The sequence below is a fragment of the Botrytis sinoallii genome, assembly GCF_014898435.1.
Source record: "Botrytis sinoallii strain Bc 23 chromosome Unknown BSIN_008, whole genome shotgun sequence".
In the NCBI taxonomy this organism is placed as follows: Eukaryota; Fungi; Ascomycota; class Leotiomycetes; order Helotiales; family Sclerotiniaceae; genus Botrytis; species Botrytis sinoallii.
In genome coordinates, this window is record NW_024066035.1 from 1168317 (window position 1) to 1182869 (window position 14553).

Sequence of the window (14553 nt, forward strand, 5' to 3'; positions counted from 1 at the left end):
CTGAAAATAAGCGCCGTCCACTTTTCGGGAAATCCGGATAGAATACACAATACCATATCAGAATAATCCAATCATGCGTTTCAAGATATCAACACTTTCTACATACCACAATTAATACAAATACAAATACTCAGAGAGAGAGGTCCAGATCAGACCCGCAAACCCGAACCAGAACCGGCCTATTCTCGATCAATGCAGAACAGACCCAATGAATCGAACTACACCGTAAATAACGAATCCGTCCACTCGGACCAAAGCTTCTTTTCTTAGATGTGGATCAGGTTATTTTCGTTTCCGTGGCCTAGTATCAAAAACATGCACTCCTATCTAGGGGGACTAGATACTATATATTATAAATATTGATTTCCGATCTGCATCTGCATAAAACGTGTGGCAAACACGAAATCAATAAGATTGAGTAATTTGCAATTCCTCAAATCAGAGAGGGGGAAGGATGAAGATGCTAGTTCGGGTATCGGAGGGGCAGCCGGGGAAAGAAGCTTTTATAGAAATAGGTGCGGAAAGGGCGGTGCAAAAGATGCGTATGGGGAAATGCGGGGCGTGGTGGGAGTAGGGATGCGGGTGGACGCGTCCGGATGGAGTAATGTGCTTCCGGGTTGTAATTTTAGGGTTTGGGAGGCGAGATAGATGGCGAGAGAGGGAGAGAGATAAATAGATGAGGATTTTCTAGAGGTCTTGGGTTTGAGAGAATGTGTGTTTGTGAATAGCGTTTGAGTTTGAGTTTAAGTGTGTTTTTTGTTCAATACTTTGCAATAATGTCGTTCGTTCGTACTTTTGGAAAAGCTGCTTTTGCAACTCTTCTTCTCACTCCTTCTTCCATATCAGCTGCAGACTACACACCTCAAGAAACCGTCTTGAATTCTGGTCGTCCAACTTTCTACGATGCCTCAACATCCATTCCTGGTAAAATTGCCCTCGAAGAACATGTTGGCAATGATCTCCTGAACGGTCTCTATACCGTGCCTTACTATCCCAACACCAATGAACCTCAATACTCTGATTCCGTCTACATCGCCGATGTAGGTGAGAAAATGCTCGATATTCCTTCGCGCATTGCGAATATGGATGCCGCAAACATTAGCATTTCCGTTTTGACATTTGGAGGCCCGGGTATCCAGGGAGTATTCAATGCTACCTATGCGACTTATGCCGCCGGATATGTGAATGATTATTTGCATAAGAATTATAAGAATAATGCGAATTACACGGGGAGATTTGAGTTTTGGTGTAAGTAACATACATCTGCCTGCCTTGTACTTGCAACGAGACTAACAAGATCAATAGGCAGCAATGCACTTCAAGAACCCGCCAACGCCGCCACCGAACTCGAACGCTGTGTCAAAGAACTCGGAGGCGTCGGGTCCTTTGTCGGAGGCTACACCAACAATGGAGGTATCAACGGTACCGCAAATGATATCGTCTATCTCGATGACCCAAGCATGGAGCCGTTCCTCGAAAAAGTAGTCGAGCTAGATGTTCCCATCTACTTGCATCCCCGCATGCCAGCCCCTAGCCAACTTCTCAGTGTCAAAGGCTATGAATTCTTGGGCTCATCTCCTTGGGGATTTTCCTCCGAGACAGGTGCTCATGCTCTTCGTCTTATGGTATCAGGAACTCTAGATAAATATCCTACTCTTAAAATTGTGCTCGGACATTGTGGAGAGGGACTTCCATTTTTCCTTCCACGGATTGATCAGCGATTGAGACATTTCAATAAAGATTTGTTCAACAGCACCCTTACGATGGAAGAGTACTGGCTCCGCAATTTCTGGGTTACAACTGCGGGCGTACAAGATGCAGGAACTGTGGTGGATACCATTAAGAGAACAGGAGAGGATAGAGTAATGTTCAGTGTTGATTATCCATTTGAGGATACGGTGGAGATTGCGGGATGGTTTGACCGTTTGGAGATGAACACACTTACCAAGACGAAGTTGGCATACGAGAATGCGAAGGCGCTTCTTAAATTGACTTAGGGAATGAACCTCGGAGGTATTGTTGTATATAAGTTGATATTCATGTTGTATATTTTGAGTTGAGCGAAGTTGGTGAAGGTTAGCGTGTGGTTGAATATTTGGTGGGCGAGATACTGTGATGTAGTTCGAGTTATCTGACGATTGATTGTAGTCGAAGCGGTGCTCGGCTGATTCCAATGAGGAGTTTTCATTCTATACATAAAACTTTGAAGCGATATTTGACAGTACTCGACACTGTTGATAGTATTTGAGCCATGATAGAATAGAAAATGTATAATTGTTCATGAAAGTCTTGTTATGAAATGGGTGCCACGTGATAATAAACGACAACAACGCTTTCAGCGAGCAGTACATAGAAGTAATCAACATTCTCACCTGCCCTGCACACGAATCCTCATCCACTGGTCTCTCACAAACACTATGGAATGGAATGACATTGGCTGGAAACTCCCATTGAGGTTGATGCTATCATACTTCTCATTTTGATGGGTCCTCAGTCTTGGCTTTGGATTCAAGCTTTAATTCATAGATTGATCTCAGCCTTGCGGGTCATGATGATTTATCATGGGTTTTGATGGGGATTTGGTGATGGGTTTGTGGGTCTGGTCGTATGGGGATGGTATTCTTTGGAATCATGCGGAGTGAGTGAACAATTGCTTGCTAGTACTGTCCCACTCGTTCGCAAAGTCTTCATTGCTGCCCGCTGGTACTCAAAGTAGGAAATACTGACTAGTGTTGCGAACAGTAGAAATGGTATCGTCTTTCTCTTTGGACCCAAAAAACCAAAGCTCCACCAACTTCCCTTGCTTTGGGTTTGAGTTGTAATGTTATGAATGAGATTCGAGTACGATAGCGTGCTGATGCGATTCTGCATGATTCATAGAATGCACGATAACCGTGTTGGCGATGGAGAGAATGTGACAATTTCTTCCTTGATCCCTTTTTTATGATGATGTAGTTGATTGATTGAGCACGAAAGTTAATTGCAAATTGATCTTAGCGATTTCTGAGGGGTGGCTTTAGATGCTATCATTGCTATCACATGACTAAGCTAGTCTTTTTGGCTCCGATATTACTAGACACACGGCAGATGGAACTTAATGTGGCACCTGTTTGCCAATTTCTACCCGGGCTGCCAGGGAGCCAGGACAATACTGAGTGCCGTCCCAGAGTATCCCAAACAAATAATACCTAGTACTAGGTATCGTAGGTTTCAATCGAATCTCAAATACCCGTCAAACACGTGTACATGTGTATTGTTTACATTCTTGATTAAGCATATCATCAATGTTAGGAAAGTATTTAATATATTCCAGAACTTTCTCATCTGAAATCATAAAGCCCTAAACTCATAGACGTTCCCGAATCGTAATAAATAGACAAGAGTACTTACTAGGTTCTAGGTATTCTGTAGGGACCACGCCACTCGATGAACCCCTGAATCTACGACGTCATTTATCATTTATCACTTCATACTTTAATGATAAAGGGTCGTACAGCCTTACAGGGGAACCGGCAAGTTTTTTTATTCTTTTTTTTGATTAGGTGACACTTGGTCGGACGGACGGGCAAGTACCTGGTAATACGTGAAGGAATGATGAAATGAAGATATACTTTGGTTTCGTAGAATAAACATAAATGTATTTGGAGTATTTTGGATACCTAGTATGTAGGTACTCATTAGATAATTGATGTTAATGGCTGTAAACATGAAGTTCAATTATTCTCTTACACCCACGCTACCACTACCAAGTCTTTACCTAGTGCACTCGCCCGTTGTTTAGTTTTCCCCAGTATCGGCTAAAATGGCTGACGTTTTGACGCCTTCGCACCTAGGCATGACCATGACATGATGACATAAACTGGTGTCTGGTCCAAAAAGGTTCGGATGATGTGAAACTTAACTCAGGAATAACCTTAACAAAATCAATATCAGACTTCACTTCACTTCACTCTATCATCCCTTCCACGGAAGTAATCAGTCTTCACTCCCAGAATTCACATCCTCGGTACCTACGTAGTATTTTCACCACATGCATACCGGTACATGCAATCCCATCCACACCAAGGCCAAAGCTATGACGATAGGCCACCCAAGAAAAAGACCCCCAATCAATCAATCTATCTCACCACCACCCTGCTGACCCACCCATGTTAATATTTTATTTCCTTGTTTGTGAACCTTTTTTCCCCTTCTCTTTCCAATAGGGAGGTCTCAAATCAAGAATCAAGATATGCGACCAACGCACCACTTTCATATGTCACTTTCTCTTGACTTCTGGAGTAGCTTGGGTTGGTTACAAGAATATAATAGGTATATTAAAAGCTTAAGAGACCCTTTATTTTTCTTCTTTCTGTGACAGAATATCTACACACAAAGTAACTTTCCATCTATCCATCCATCTATCCAGACTTGAATAAAGTCAAAGTTAGTTGACTTTGGACTTTATTTTACTCTCTCTCTCTCTCTTTCTCATACTCTTCTACATCTTCAAATAAACACCCAATCATCAACTCAATCTCCAACCTTCAAAATGGCGACCGGTTTCCTCCACCACATCGGTACATTTCTGCTCTTCGCATCTTCCATCCTCCTTCTCATAACCACCATTTCCGCTCCCGTCATCAATGATATCGGAATCATGAAGGTCAAATTGACAAACGGAACCGATTCCCACAATTCCGTGGTTTCATTTGGTACTTTTGGATATTGTGTTTTGGATGTTGATTCGTGAGTATCCTTTCCTTTCCTTCACTTCCCTTCGATCCCATCTCATCTCATTTCATCTCATTGAGAACACGAGAAGATCTCAACCTAATAAAAAAACATCATACTAACAACTCTTTTCAAAAACAGAAATGGAAACGACTACTGCACTAAAAAACACATCGGCTACAACCCCGCCGCTATCATGTCCCAAATCGAATCCACCGATTTCAGCACCGCCAGCGAAGACACCACCAAAGCCCTCACCCGCGTGATGATCCTCCACCCCGTCGCATGCGGAGTCATGTTTATTGCATTTCTCCTCGCACTCGGCGCCGGTCTCATTGGTTCTTTCCTCGCGGCTCTCGTCTCTAGCATCGCATTCATCATTGCTTTGGTAGCCATGGCGTGCGATTTTGCGCTCTTTGGAATCATCAAAAACCATGTCAATGGAGATGGAAGTGGAAGTCATGCGTATTTCAGCGTGGGTATCTGGTGTATCTTGGCGGCTATGATTGCGGGATTTTTGGGCGCCGTCGTCGTGTTTGTTACGTGTTTGAGTAAGAGAATGCATAAGAAGAAGACGAGGAGTGCGATTGGAGAGAAGGGTTATGTCGGGGGTGTGAGACCGGCTAAGAGACACTTTTGGCAGAGACGCAGCAGATACTAGGGGATATCCTGGTTCTGAGATGGATGGGAGTGGAGTTTGATGAAAGGCAAGGAAGATGGGGAAGCGAATCGATGGACTAGATGAAAATGAATCTGGTAATGGAAGGAGAGGAGAGGACAGGGAGGACTTACATAATGACACGACCGCTACGACATTCCATTTCCTTTATACCATCTGTACTTTTCAAGCGAGAGATACCATACTACATATTGGCGCTTTGGTGTACTCTAGTTTACTTGCGTACGTTTCATAGCAGCGATATAGATCGCCGTAATAATAAACCTTTTCTATAAATTTGAATTGGATTTGTATTTGTATCTCCATTGTGATTTGGCTTTCCTCTTCAGCAAATCATTCATACTCATACTCATATCAAATCTCCATTCTCCAATCTCCAATCTCTATCCAAACACCTCCTCACATTTATACTCATAATTCTCACATGGATCTCATACAGTAGAACGAGCTCAATCAATCAATCCCAATAATATCAAAAGTATATCCCGTGGCACCCGCATCTCCTAAATCTTCTATATAAAAAAAAAAAAAGAATGGATATTCTTCAGAATTTCATCATCTCGTCTTGATGATTCATATCCAATCACCGAGTGTAGAAAACTCGAATCAACAATAGACATGGATAGAATCGAACTCCGATCTAAGCACCAATTATCCAATTATCCAATTATTCAATCCATAAGGTTAGCGATCCCGATACTCAATTCAATAACGATATTCCTAAGAAGAAAGAATTCTCGTTGGATTAAACACTCTTTGTATCTCTCTCACCCTCGCTATCTCAAAAGTCCACGGCTGTATCAATCATATCCAGTAGGTAGTTTGATATTGTTAATAGAGTGGATATTCTCCCTCTTGTTGTTATGTCTTCATGCTTGCTATTTATAATTATAACATGTGTGAAATATACATATACATATAAATACAAATATAAATACAAAGTCCCGACCTAGGTATATAGGTAACTCAACTCAATTCATCTCGATTCATTCAATTCGCAAATCCACAACTAGACAAAAATAAAACAAACGACTATATATAATTTCCAAATCATAACTTCGTAATTGGGTATTAAATCGGTGGGTTTGTTTGTTTGTTTGTTTATATTTGTACATGGGTATCGGGAATTAGGAATTAGGGATTGGGTATTGGGAATTAGGAACTGGATATTGGTTGTTACCCACGACCGCAGTAGAGTTCTGCGGGGATGATTTTACCCGGTTCTAGAGGGGGGGAGTTAGTATATATGTATGCATGGGCGGATAAATCAGAGGGAGGATAGTCGAATGAGAGGGAATAGGGATCGAAATATTGGAGATAGGAAGAAGGGAAAAAGGAAAGGGACTACAAACCATCAGCCGAGAAACCAGCATGTCTAAATCTTTCACCCATTCCCACTATCACACGCAAACGAATTAGTTAAAAATCCAGGATAATAACGAAACTAGAGAGAGAGAAGAAAAAAAACTCACAATCCCCCCACTGAATGCCCCCCCTCCCAAAATCTTCAAGTTCACTCGTACTCGCACAACAAGCCCGAATACTCCCATACATCTGCGGAATGAATCCCTCTCTCCGATACGTAAAAGCCCACCAACAAATCGCCGTCTGGCCAATCATCAACACCGTACTCAGGAAGATTGGGTACGCGGCATACGTGACATAGTAGACCGAGTGTTCAACCCCATATGCTGGATCCGTGTAGATGGATTCGAAGGTTGCTATTGATTCGCCGAGGAGCCAGTGCATGGCTGCTGCAAAGGTCATGAGAGGGAGAAGAATTTTGGAGGGCAGTTGCAGAAAATATGATTGCTCAAATGGGGTTCCCGATACGATGGTAGCTCTGGGCTTTTTGCGTTCGGTTTCGAAGGTGCCCCATTCGTGTTCCATGGATATGAGAGTGATGTTATAGATAAGCAATAAATAAAGCAAGCTGAAAAGAAACTGTGCGCCGTTGGAGATAGCAAAGGCAATCAATTCACTACTGATCTTGTCAGAAGGAAGCGCTGCCAACGTGACGCTAGAAGAGAAGCCCCCCCAGGTTCCAAAGCTTTCCTTGAGAGTTTGCGAGAGTGAAATATCACACTCTCTGTAGTACTCGCGGTTATAATCGGGATTGCGACAGTAATGGTTGTAATCTGTTGTCTTGCTGACCATGAGAGTAATGAGCATGATGGACACGCCAGCCATGGCGAAGGAGCAAAACATCAGGATAATCATCTGAGTGATGGCGGTGGAACCAAGATTGGAGAGGAGTGAGCGTTTGTATTTGATTGCTATGCTTGGATGCGGTAAATCTAGATGTGTCAGATACAAATTCATACAGAAGAACTTGTTAGAACTCACCAGCAGCTTTGTCAGTCTCATTGAACTTCTTGCATTTCTATGAGAGCATGGGAGATTAGTAAGATTCAGGAGGCAATGGAAAGATCACAGTACCTGACAGTGACCTATATTATCACCCGTCGTCGAAGGAATGAGGTCTTTACAATGCTTATGGCATTGGTGTGACACCTTATGTCGATAACCATCTCCAGAATTGAGTAAGCATTCATTATGAATTTTCAAATCCGGATTTATGACAGATGCAACTATCACATCTCCATACGTCAAGCAGTGATTCTTAACCCTGTGTCTCGCTCGATAATTCAGTCCGATCATGTACATGGCTTTAATTAGGAGACACCCGAAAAGTGCTAACAATCGTCAGAATAATGACTCCATATATTCACGACAAAAGGGAGTACGTACTGAAACAAGCTTGCATCCGAACATTCAATCGACATTTCTTAGGTAGCTGGTCTTGGAGTTCACAATAAACACCTCGTCGCAAGGCACAGTTCCCTTTGGAATACTGGCCCGACCAAGCATACGAGCCAGTGTAATTGACCTCTGCCAGGGCTTCATCGACAGTGCCTGTTCCTTTATATTCTGTACAATTCTGATTGTAGGTGACCAAAACGGTTTCGAAAGACGCTACAAGTCATTTGTCAGTATCGCTCATCAGTCTAAGAACAGAATTGAGAGTACTCACTCGAGTTTCCGAGGGCATTAGTATTGTATTGGTCACTCAATTGAGACATGTTGTTAGGCAAAACATATAACCCAGCTCTAAAAGCAGTCCACTATTTGTGATTTTCGTTAGTTTAGCAACCGAAAATCCGGGAAAGCTTAGCTGTAGATTTAGTTCCGGATGTGCAACGGCTAGAATCAACAGACTGGATGTCAAATTGCAATCTCCGAAGAAAAAAAAGGGGGGGGGAAGCTAGATCACGTATCACTGATGCGAACATTCTGACTGGCTCCTCAGGTGAGAGACTTCCCTTTGTAGGGTCGCAATCCAGACTGTCAAAATCCCCAGGTTCCAAAAGCCTAATACTCCCCAATAAGCTCCGAAAAAGAAGTTCGACTTACGCATGCAGAGTCATACGATGCCAAGTGGGAAGACGTATCGTAGTAGTACGCTTGATAAGAATTCAGAGAGAAAGTTTGATTGTACAGATACGTAACATTCGTTGGCATCTCAACATAAAACGAAGGTCCAATGACCGAATTTGCGAGGAAATGAATTGGCTGTAAAACAATCAACAAAAGTACCCCTTCATCGAGAGCTCGCTTGAAACATACAATTGAAGTGCAAATAAGTAATAACCATGATCCCCAAGCCTTTAATTTTCCTGATTTCTTAACATTGATATTCCAGGGTGAGTTCGTACCGCATTTTGCATCACCATTTTTCGAGAGAATGAATGGAATCTCCTCAACTAGCGGAGCAGTTACCAACTGCTGATAGGTGTTTGAACAACCCAGAATCATAGTCGCTGCAATGTTGATGAACAGATGAACAGCCTATACAAATGACCCATTAGCAAGCTCCCCAAGCCCTTGTATCTAACAATCCCACTCACAATATTCCTCCTCTCCATACTCTCACAGCTTTCCCCTTCCTTTCCGCCGACACTCGTACTTTGTTTATTCAACCGAGAATTAAACGCAGGTAAGTACACAATCATTATGATAAACATAACAATCGCACAAAGAAGTGTAAACCCCGCCATTGATCTTAAACTTCGATCCACCAACATTTGTTTTTTTCCACCACCCATCTTTTCCCTGCGCAAAATGTCCATCAAATGAAGATTGAGGACGGGGTTTTGTGAAAGCTGTCGATTTCGTCCACATCCTCTTCATATTCGAAGTCACGCCAGAGCCATTTCGCAGACGTGCTTCGCTTGGAGATGGATCATCTACAATACTATCTCGACCTACATCTTTCAAAGCTTGGTAGTCGTGTGCGGAGGGAAAAGATGGGCTGTAACTAGAGGCATAACTTCCTCTACCATCCAGTAAACGTCGAGTTGATATCCCATCGTCGAATGGTGAAAAAGGAGTTGTAGATTCGAGGACTGGTTCTGGTAAATCTGGCCTCTCGGATAGATCTGCTGACGGAGATATATATTCTGTGCTGCTGTTTTGCCGAGAATGATATCTCGGTGGTGAGTCGTTAACACTAGAGCTGTCAAAACACCAATTGAAGTGTTAGCAAACAAATATTCAATCTAATGTTCATCCGATGACAATTTGTTCCCCTCAGTCAATGCGCCGAAAGCTAAAACTAAGAAAACATTTAAGCTTCTCTTACCCATACTCTAGCATAGTTATATCCCTATGATCCTGATCCCAATCATCAAACAATCTCGAAAACCTCGCCGCCATTTCGAGAGATGCGTAGTTCTAGAGCTGCCAATTCGCGTCCAAATGTCAATCACACTTCTAGATCTTTATCAGCAACATCAAAATGGCAACGCAACTCTACGATTGCGATAAGGCTGGAGGCTGAGAGTGGTATGCTCCATGATGAAACAGGCTTCATAATTTCGCAGGCTAAAAAAAGCTTCCCGGTCAAAAACAAGTACATGGTAGCTGAACAAGAAAACAATCGAATCCTTCCATCTTTCTTTCTTCCTCTCTCTCAATTTTGTCCTCACAAAATTCCACTCTTGCTGGTAACATATGGAGGGCCAGCGACCTAGAAAACCCTTTTCTGTGCTATTGTTGGAAATTTGCATCTGCAGATACCATGTCAAGGGCCCAAAACACGTTATAGCGAGGGTGCTGTGCGGCGTAGCTCCACACTGAAACCAGGACCCCCGCCATATATTCCCGATGATTGGATCGTCATCTTCTTTCGATTGGCTCAATTGGGAAATTGATTGACGGTGAGGCATATCGCAGCTGTAGGTTGTGTATCTAAAAGAAACAATATGATAGCTCTCTTTTGAGATGCAAAGTACAGTATTCGCACTCGATAACTATCGTTCTTCATTTTTCCTTTAGCTATAGCTATATCCGAGATACTCTTCTCTGACGGCACCAAGAAAGTCGCACATAAGTCACCTACTATGCACTGTGCACTTTTCAACTGATGGTTCGATACAAATTCCATAAGCTGGAAATTCAAAAGCTCAAGCGTGCTGCCCTGCTTGTCATCTACATACCGGTAGCTTGTAGTCACGGGCTATATCAAGGAACACTCCCTACGGAGTATATATCACCATGCAGATTCTTTAAGCTTATCTACCAATCCCACCATTCTGTCATCATCCCCCTGTTGAAACCCCAGCAACCCTACGTAAAATCGTTCTTGGTAAGTTAGTGAGTTGTGGTTTGGATGGAGATCGTTGTAGGCAGACGAGTACACAGGCCCAAGGGTCCTTCCGGTAGTCTACAGAGTAGTGTACTGTTGTCTTCATGGGGGTTTGAGTTTAAGAGGATTCGAAAATAGGAATTTGTGTATCGCTGCCAAGATGTGGTGGAAATCCTGGTGGTTGGGGTGGCTTAGGGGATTTATCGCTTGGCTTCAGTTTGGTGTTATACTTCGTAAGAGCTCAGTATGACACTTAAACACCCTCAGACATCCTACCACGAGTATATACTTCAAATCGAGATTTATCTCACATAGTAAATTTTTCTTGATAGATGACGAAGAAACGATTGTTTGAATCTGCATTTCAAGTGAAATCTATGAAATAACACTGGTATTTTACAAACACAAAAAAAAATGCAGAGGGCTACGGAAATGCACCCTGTAATCCTTCCACCCATATTCAGATCAATACATGTATCTGAATTGAGACGAATATGTTCAGTGACAGACATCACGCACCTGAAAAAAGCACCTGTGGCCTATTGGCCGATCGACCAATCATCCATGTGATATGAAAGATTGACCTGACCTGCTCTGTAACCCACACAGAAAACATGACCTACTACTATTGCATTTTTTCCCTTCTTAATCATGAAAATACGGGATCTGAAATCTCGGACTCTGGCCTCTTGCAGCGGCCAACTCTCCCTCTACAATATCAATCGCACACTGCGTATCCCATAACCCCTCTCTTCCAGGCGCCTGTGACAAGATCTCGATTGCTCTTCTTTTATGTTGAATATCAGCACTGCGAACCGCTGTATACACCAGTGGAACAATTAATCCAGTATCAACCATAAACCTTGGCATGGATTGCGATTTCCAATAAGCTTTATCTTCTAGAATCAGGGCCTCGGATAAATCGAGCATTTCTTCGAACTTGGACCTGGGCGTACGCGATTCTGCGGCGTTCATGGAGAATAAGAGATGGTGGGCTCTAAGTAATGATACGCCGCGAATGCGGATTGGTCTTGTCGAGGCAACGGCTATGTTTTCTTGATTGCTTGAAGTTCTTTCGATGAATGCGTTTAGACGATTTGACCAATTCTCTAACGCCATGTAGTGGCTTCGTACCATGGGGCCAAATTCACTCGTGACTATTTCTTCGGTAACGTAGTTCCAATTTGTATGACGCGCATGCAGTATATCTGCACCAAGCGTTCGCAATGAATAGCGAGCCTCTTCCAATGACTGGAAAGGGGTGAATTGGGAAGTTGAGCAACCGGCTCGTTTCATCGCTGCCCAGAATGCTCCTCTGTCTACTCCAGCTTTGGGATTGATGAATGCGGCAATTTGTCCCCCTAGTACTAACAATAGCGGGGAATAATCCCGTGCACATTGTGCTGCAGTTGAGGAGGGTGCATTTGTGGCATTTATATCGTCGAGGATCTTCAGTCCTGATTTGAGATGAACCAGTGCTGCGGCTTGATCGCCTACGAGACAATCGAAACAGATAAACAAAATGCATGAAATCAATGTCATGTCTAGTGAGTGAGGCTCGCGTACTATTGATTGACGTAAAATTTGAATGGCTTTTGTGTACTGACGGAAAGCAAAAGCCTGTGTAGGTGTTGGCTTTTCTGCTATGGTCTGAGGTTGCTGGTAGGTTTCGGTGTAATTTCTGTGGATGGCACCCAGTGCGAGAATACCGTGACGGATTGACGGCTCGATGGTAGCAGCTTGAAAAATCCTCCTTTCCCAGAACTCTGTAGAGAAGTCTCCGGCAAACTCGGCTACTGTATACGTACGAAAGAAATCCAGCATAGTCGCCTCTAAAGGGTCTTGGGACTTATTGGACTGCACACCTGCCGGTATGGAAGGTCTTCTCTTTGTGGTATTTCGTTTTTTCAAGTCTGTGATAATCTCATATCCATCACAATGCCGTCCAGTGGAAGTACACCTCTTACAAAATGGCTTTTCCTCTCCACATTTGACTCGACGAATTCTGTTCTGCATGTGAGTGGAATTCTCAAGGAAGCTCCATAATGAGTTCACTTACTTGCAAGTCCTGCAACCCGTTCGCACAGGTGTTCCGCATATTCTATATCGATGAGGTGATTTTGCTTTAGCCTCCTTCGACGACCCTGCCATTCCAGGCCCTGATGATAAGGAGTAATCGGACATAGATGCTTGATCGGGATGAATTGTTATAGATAATGAGCTTGTCCGTGCTTGGCAAAAAGAGGGGATCTATGAATGAAGGTCTGATGTTGCAGTATGAAACCTTATTTCCCCAAGAATATAGAGCGAGTATAATCTCTGTTAGGTATGAACAATTTTGCAGCAACTGGAGTCCTGAAGTTATTGTTTATCTATTGCCATTCGTGTTAATTCGTCACTCTGAATACCTAGATAGGCTTCCAAGGTTTTGCAGGTAATGCTGACCACCATATAAAACTAGGGCTTCTTCGCCCCCCATGCTATATGTAGTCAAAGTAAATCGTCAATCTTGCCATCAGGTTGTCAGAACAAAGCTGCGCGGGCGCAATTAAGCATATATAATGCTACTTTGATCAACATACCTGGTACCCACGCTTCGAATCCACTCACCTGATGGAAAGCTTAATTGCGGCCATGGCTTACCGTTTTTACTAATGTAAGACGGCTCAATTATTCATTCTTCAATGTGATCCGATATCTTGGTAACCTATTGTCAAACATCACCCGTTTTTGAAGACTCGTGAGTGGTGGATCTAATATGGCGCATGCATTCCCGTAGTAATGCCAATTTCTCTTTTGCCTTCGTACCCCGAACAGCCCAATCACAGAAGAGAAATTGATTTTAGTGACCACCGAGAACAATCCTGTTCTGTCGCTACGTCGCAGCCCTATAGGAAATGTAGAAGCTCTCCGCCGGCAGTCTCGTCCTTCTCCGTGAGATTTCCACCAGCGAATCATGTGAATTTTCGCTTTCAATATGACCTGTCTTGTGTTTTGGGGCCTCCCTTTGGCCGATAACATGGTACATTCGATGGATGCCTCCGTAATAATACGACGTGAACCGGGTGTCAATCTCACTATTCCATCTTTCCAATATATCAATCTCATCTGCATATTTCCAAATTCCAATCATGTGCCGACACTTGTTGGTCTCATACTGATAATTGCAGGCCTAGAACAGCAGAATGGAGCGCTCTCGGCACGCCTCCCGCTCTTGCCCGTGACATCAATCAAAGATCCCAACTGCTCATTGCAAGGTAGATCTTAAATCGATGAGGCTTGCTATTGATGCTTGACAGATTTCGCATCCTTCACCTGCAGGTAAGATACTGGGATTGGCAATTCGTATTTGCGGTATTCAGGAAAAGGCACCTGGGTATGGCCATGGGAAAAATTAAGGTTTTGCTCAACACAAGCCTTCCGGAAGGATTTTCACACTCGGGTAAAATTTCACCGTGAAAGAGGTTGTTGGTTGAAGGTTTACGATGCCGCGGCTAGCGATAGGTGAAAAGCA

The 14553-nt window shown here is 43.2% G+C and overlaps 4 protein-coding genes across 4 annotated transcripts; 2 read left to right on the forward strand and 2 right to left on the reverse strand.

The window, feature by feature from the left end:
* The first annotated feature begins 714 nt into the window (after positions 1 to 714).
* On the forward strand, positions 715 to 2918 carry EAF02_005347 (uncharacterized protein). The gene is made up of 2 exons (XM_038901395.1): positions 715 to 1248; positions 1306 to 2918. Exons 1-2 carry the CDS (start codon positions 777 to 779, stop codon positions 1995 to 1997), a joined length of 1164 nt encoding a protein of 387 aa, XP_038758735.1. The 5' UTR covers positions 715 to 776; the 3' UTR covers positions 1998 to 2918.
* A 1613-nt stretch (positions 2919 to 4531) lies between these two features.
* On the forward strand, positions 4532 to 5374 carry EAF02_005348 (uncharacterized protein; the record flags this gene model as incomplete). Its single annotated transcript, XM_038901396.1, has 2 exons — positions 4532 to 4728; positions 4855 to 5374. 2 exons carry the CDS (start codon positions 4532 to 4534, stop codon positions 5372 to 5374), a joined length of 717 nt encoding a protein of 238 aa, XP_038758736.1.
* An 839-nt stretch (positions 5375 to 6213) lies between these two features.
* On the reverse strand, positions 6214 to 10475 carry EAF02_005349 (uncharacterized protein). Its single transcript, XM_038901397.1, has 11 exons — positions 10035 to 10475; positions 9495 to 9908; positions 9301 to 9460; positions 8807 to 9241; positions 8427 to 8517; positions 8144 to 8368; positions 7832 to 8088; positions 7739 to 7775; positions 6865 to 7689; positions 6745 to 6789; positions 6214 to 6615 (listed from the first exon to the last, which is right to left on the reverse strand). Exons 1-11 carry the CDS (start codon positions 10106 to 10108, stop codon positions 6569 to 6571), a joined length of 2610 nt encoding a protein of 869 aa, XP_038758737.1. The 5' UTR covers positions 10109 to 10475; the 3' UTR covers positions 6214 to 6568.
* A 769-nt stretch (positions 10476 to 11244) lies between these two features.
* On the reverse strand, positions 11245 to 13633 carry EAF02_005350 (uncharacterized protein). Its single transcript, XM_038901398.1, has 3 exons — positions 13485 to 13633; positions 13099 to 13411; positions 11245 to 13044 (listed from the first exon to the last, which is right to left on the reverse strand). The coding sequence occupies exons 2-3, from the start codon at positions 13221 to 13223 to the stop codon at positions 11685 to 11687; spliced, it is 1485 nt and encodes a 494-aa protein (XP_038758738.1). The 5' UTR covers positions 13224 to 13411; positions 13485 to 13633; the 3' UTR covers positions 11245 to 11684.
* Between the last annotated feature and the right edge of the window lie 920 nt (positions 13634 to 14553).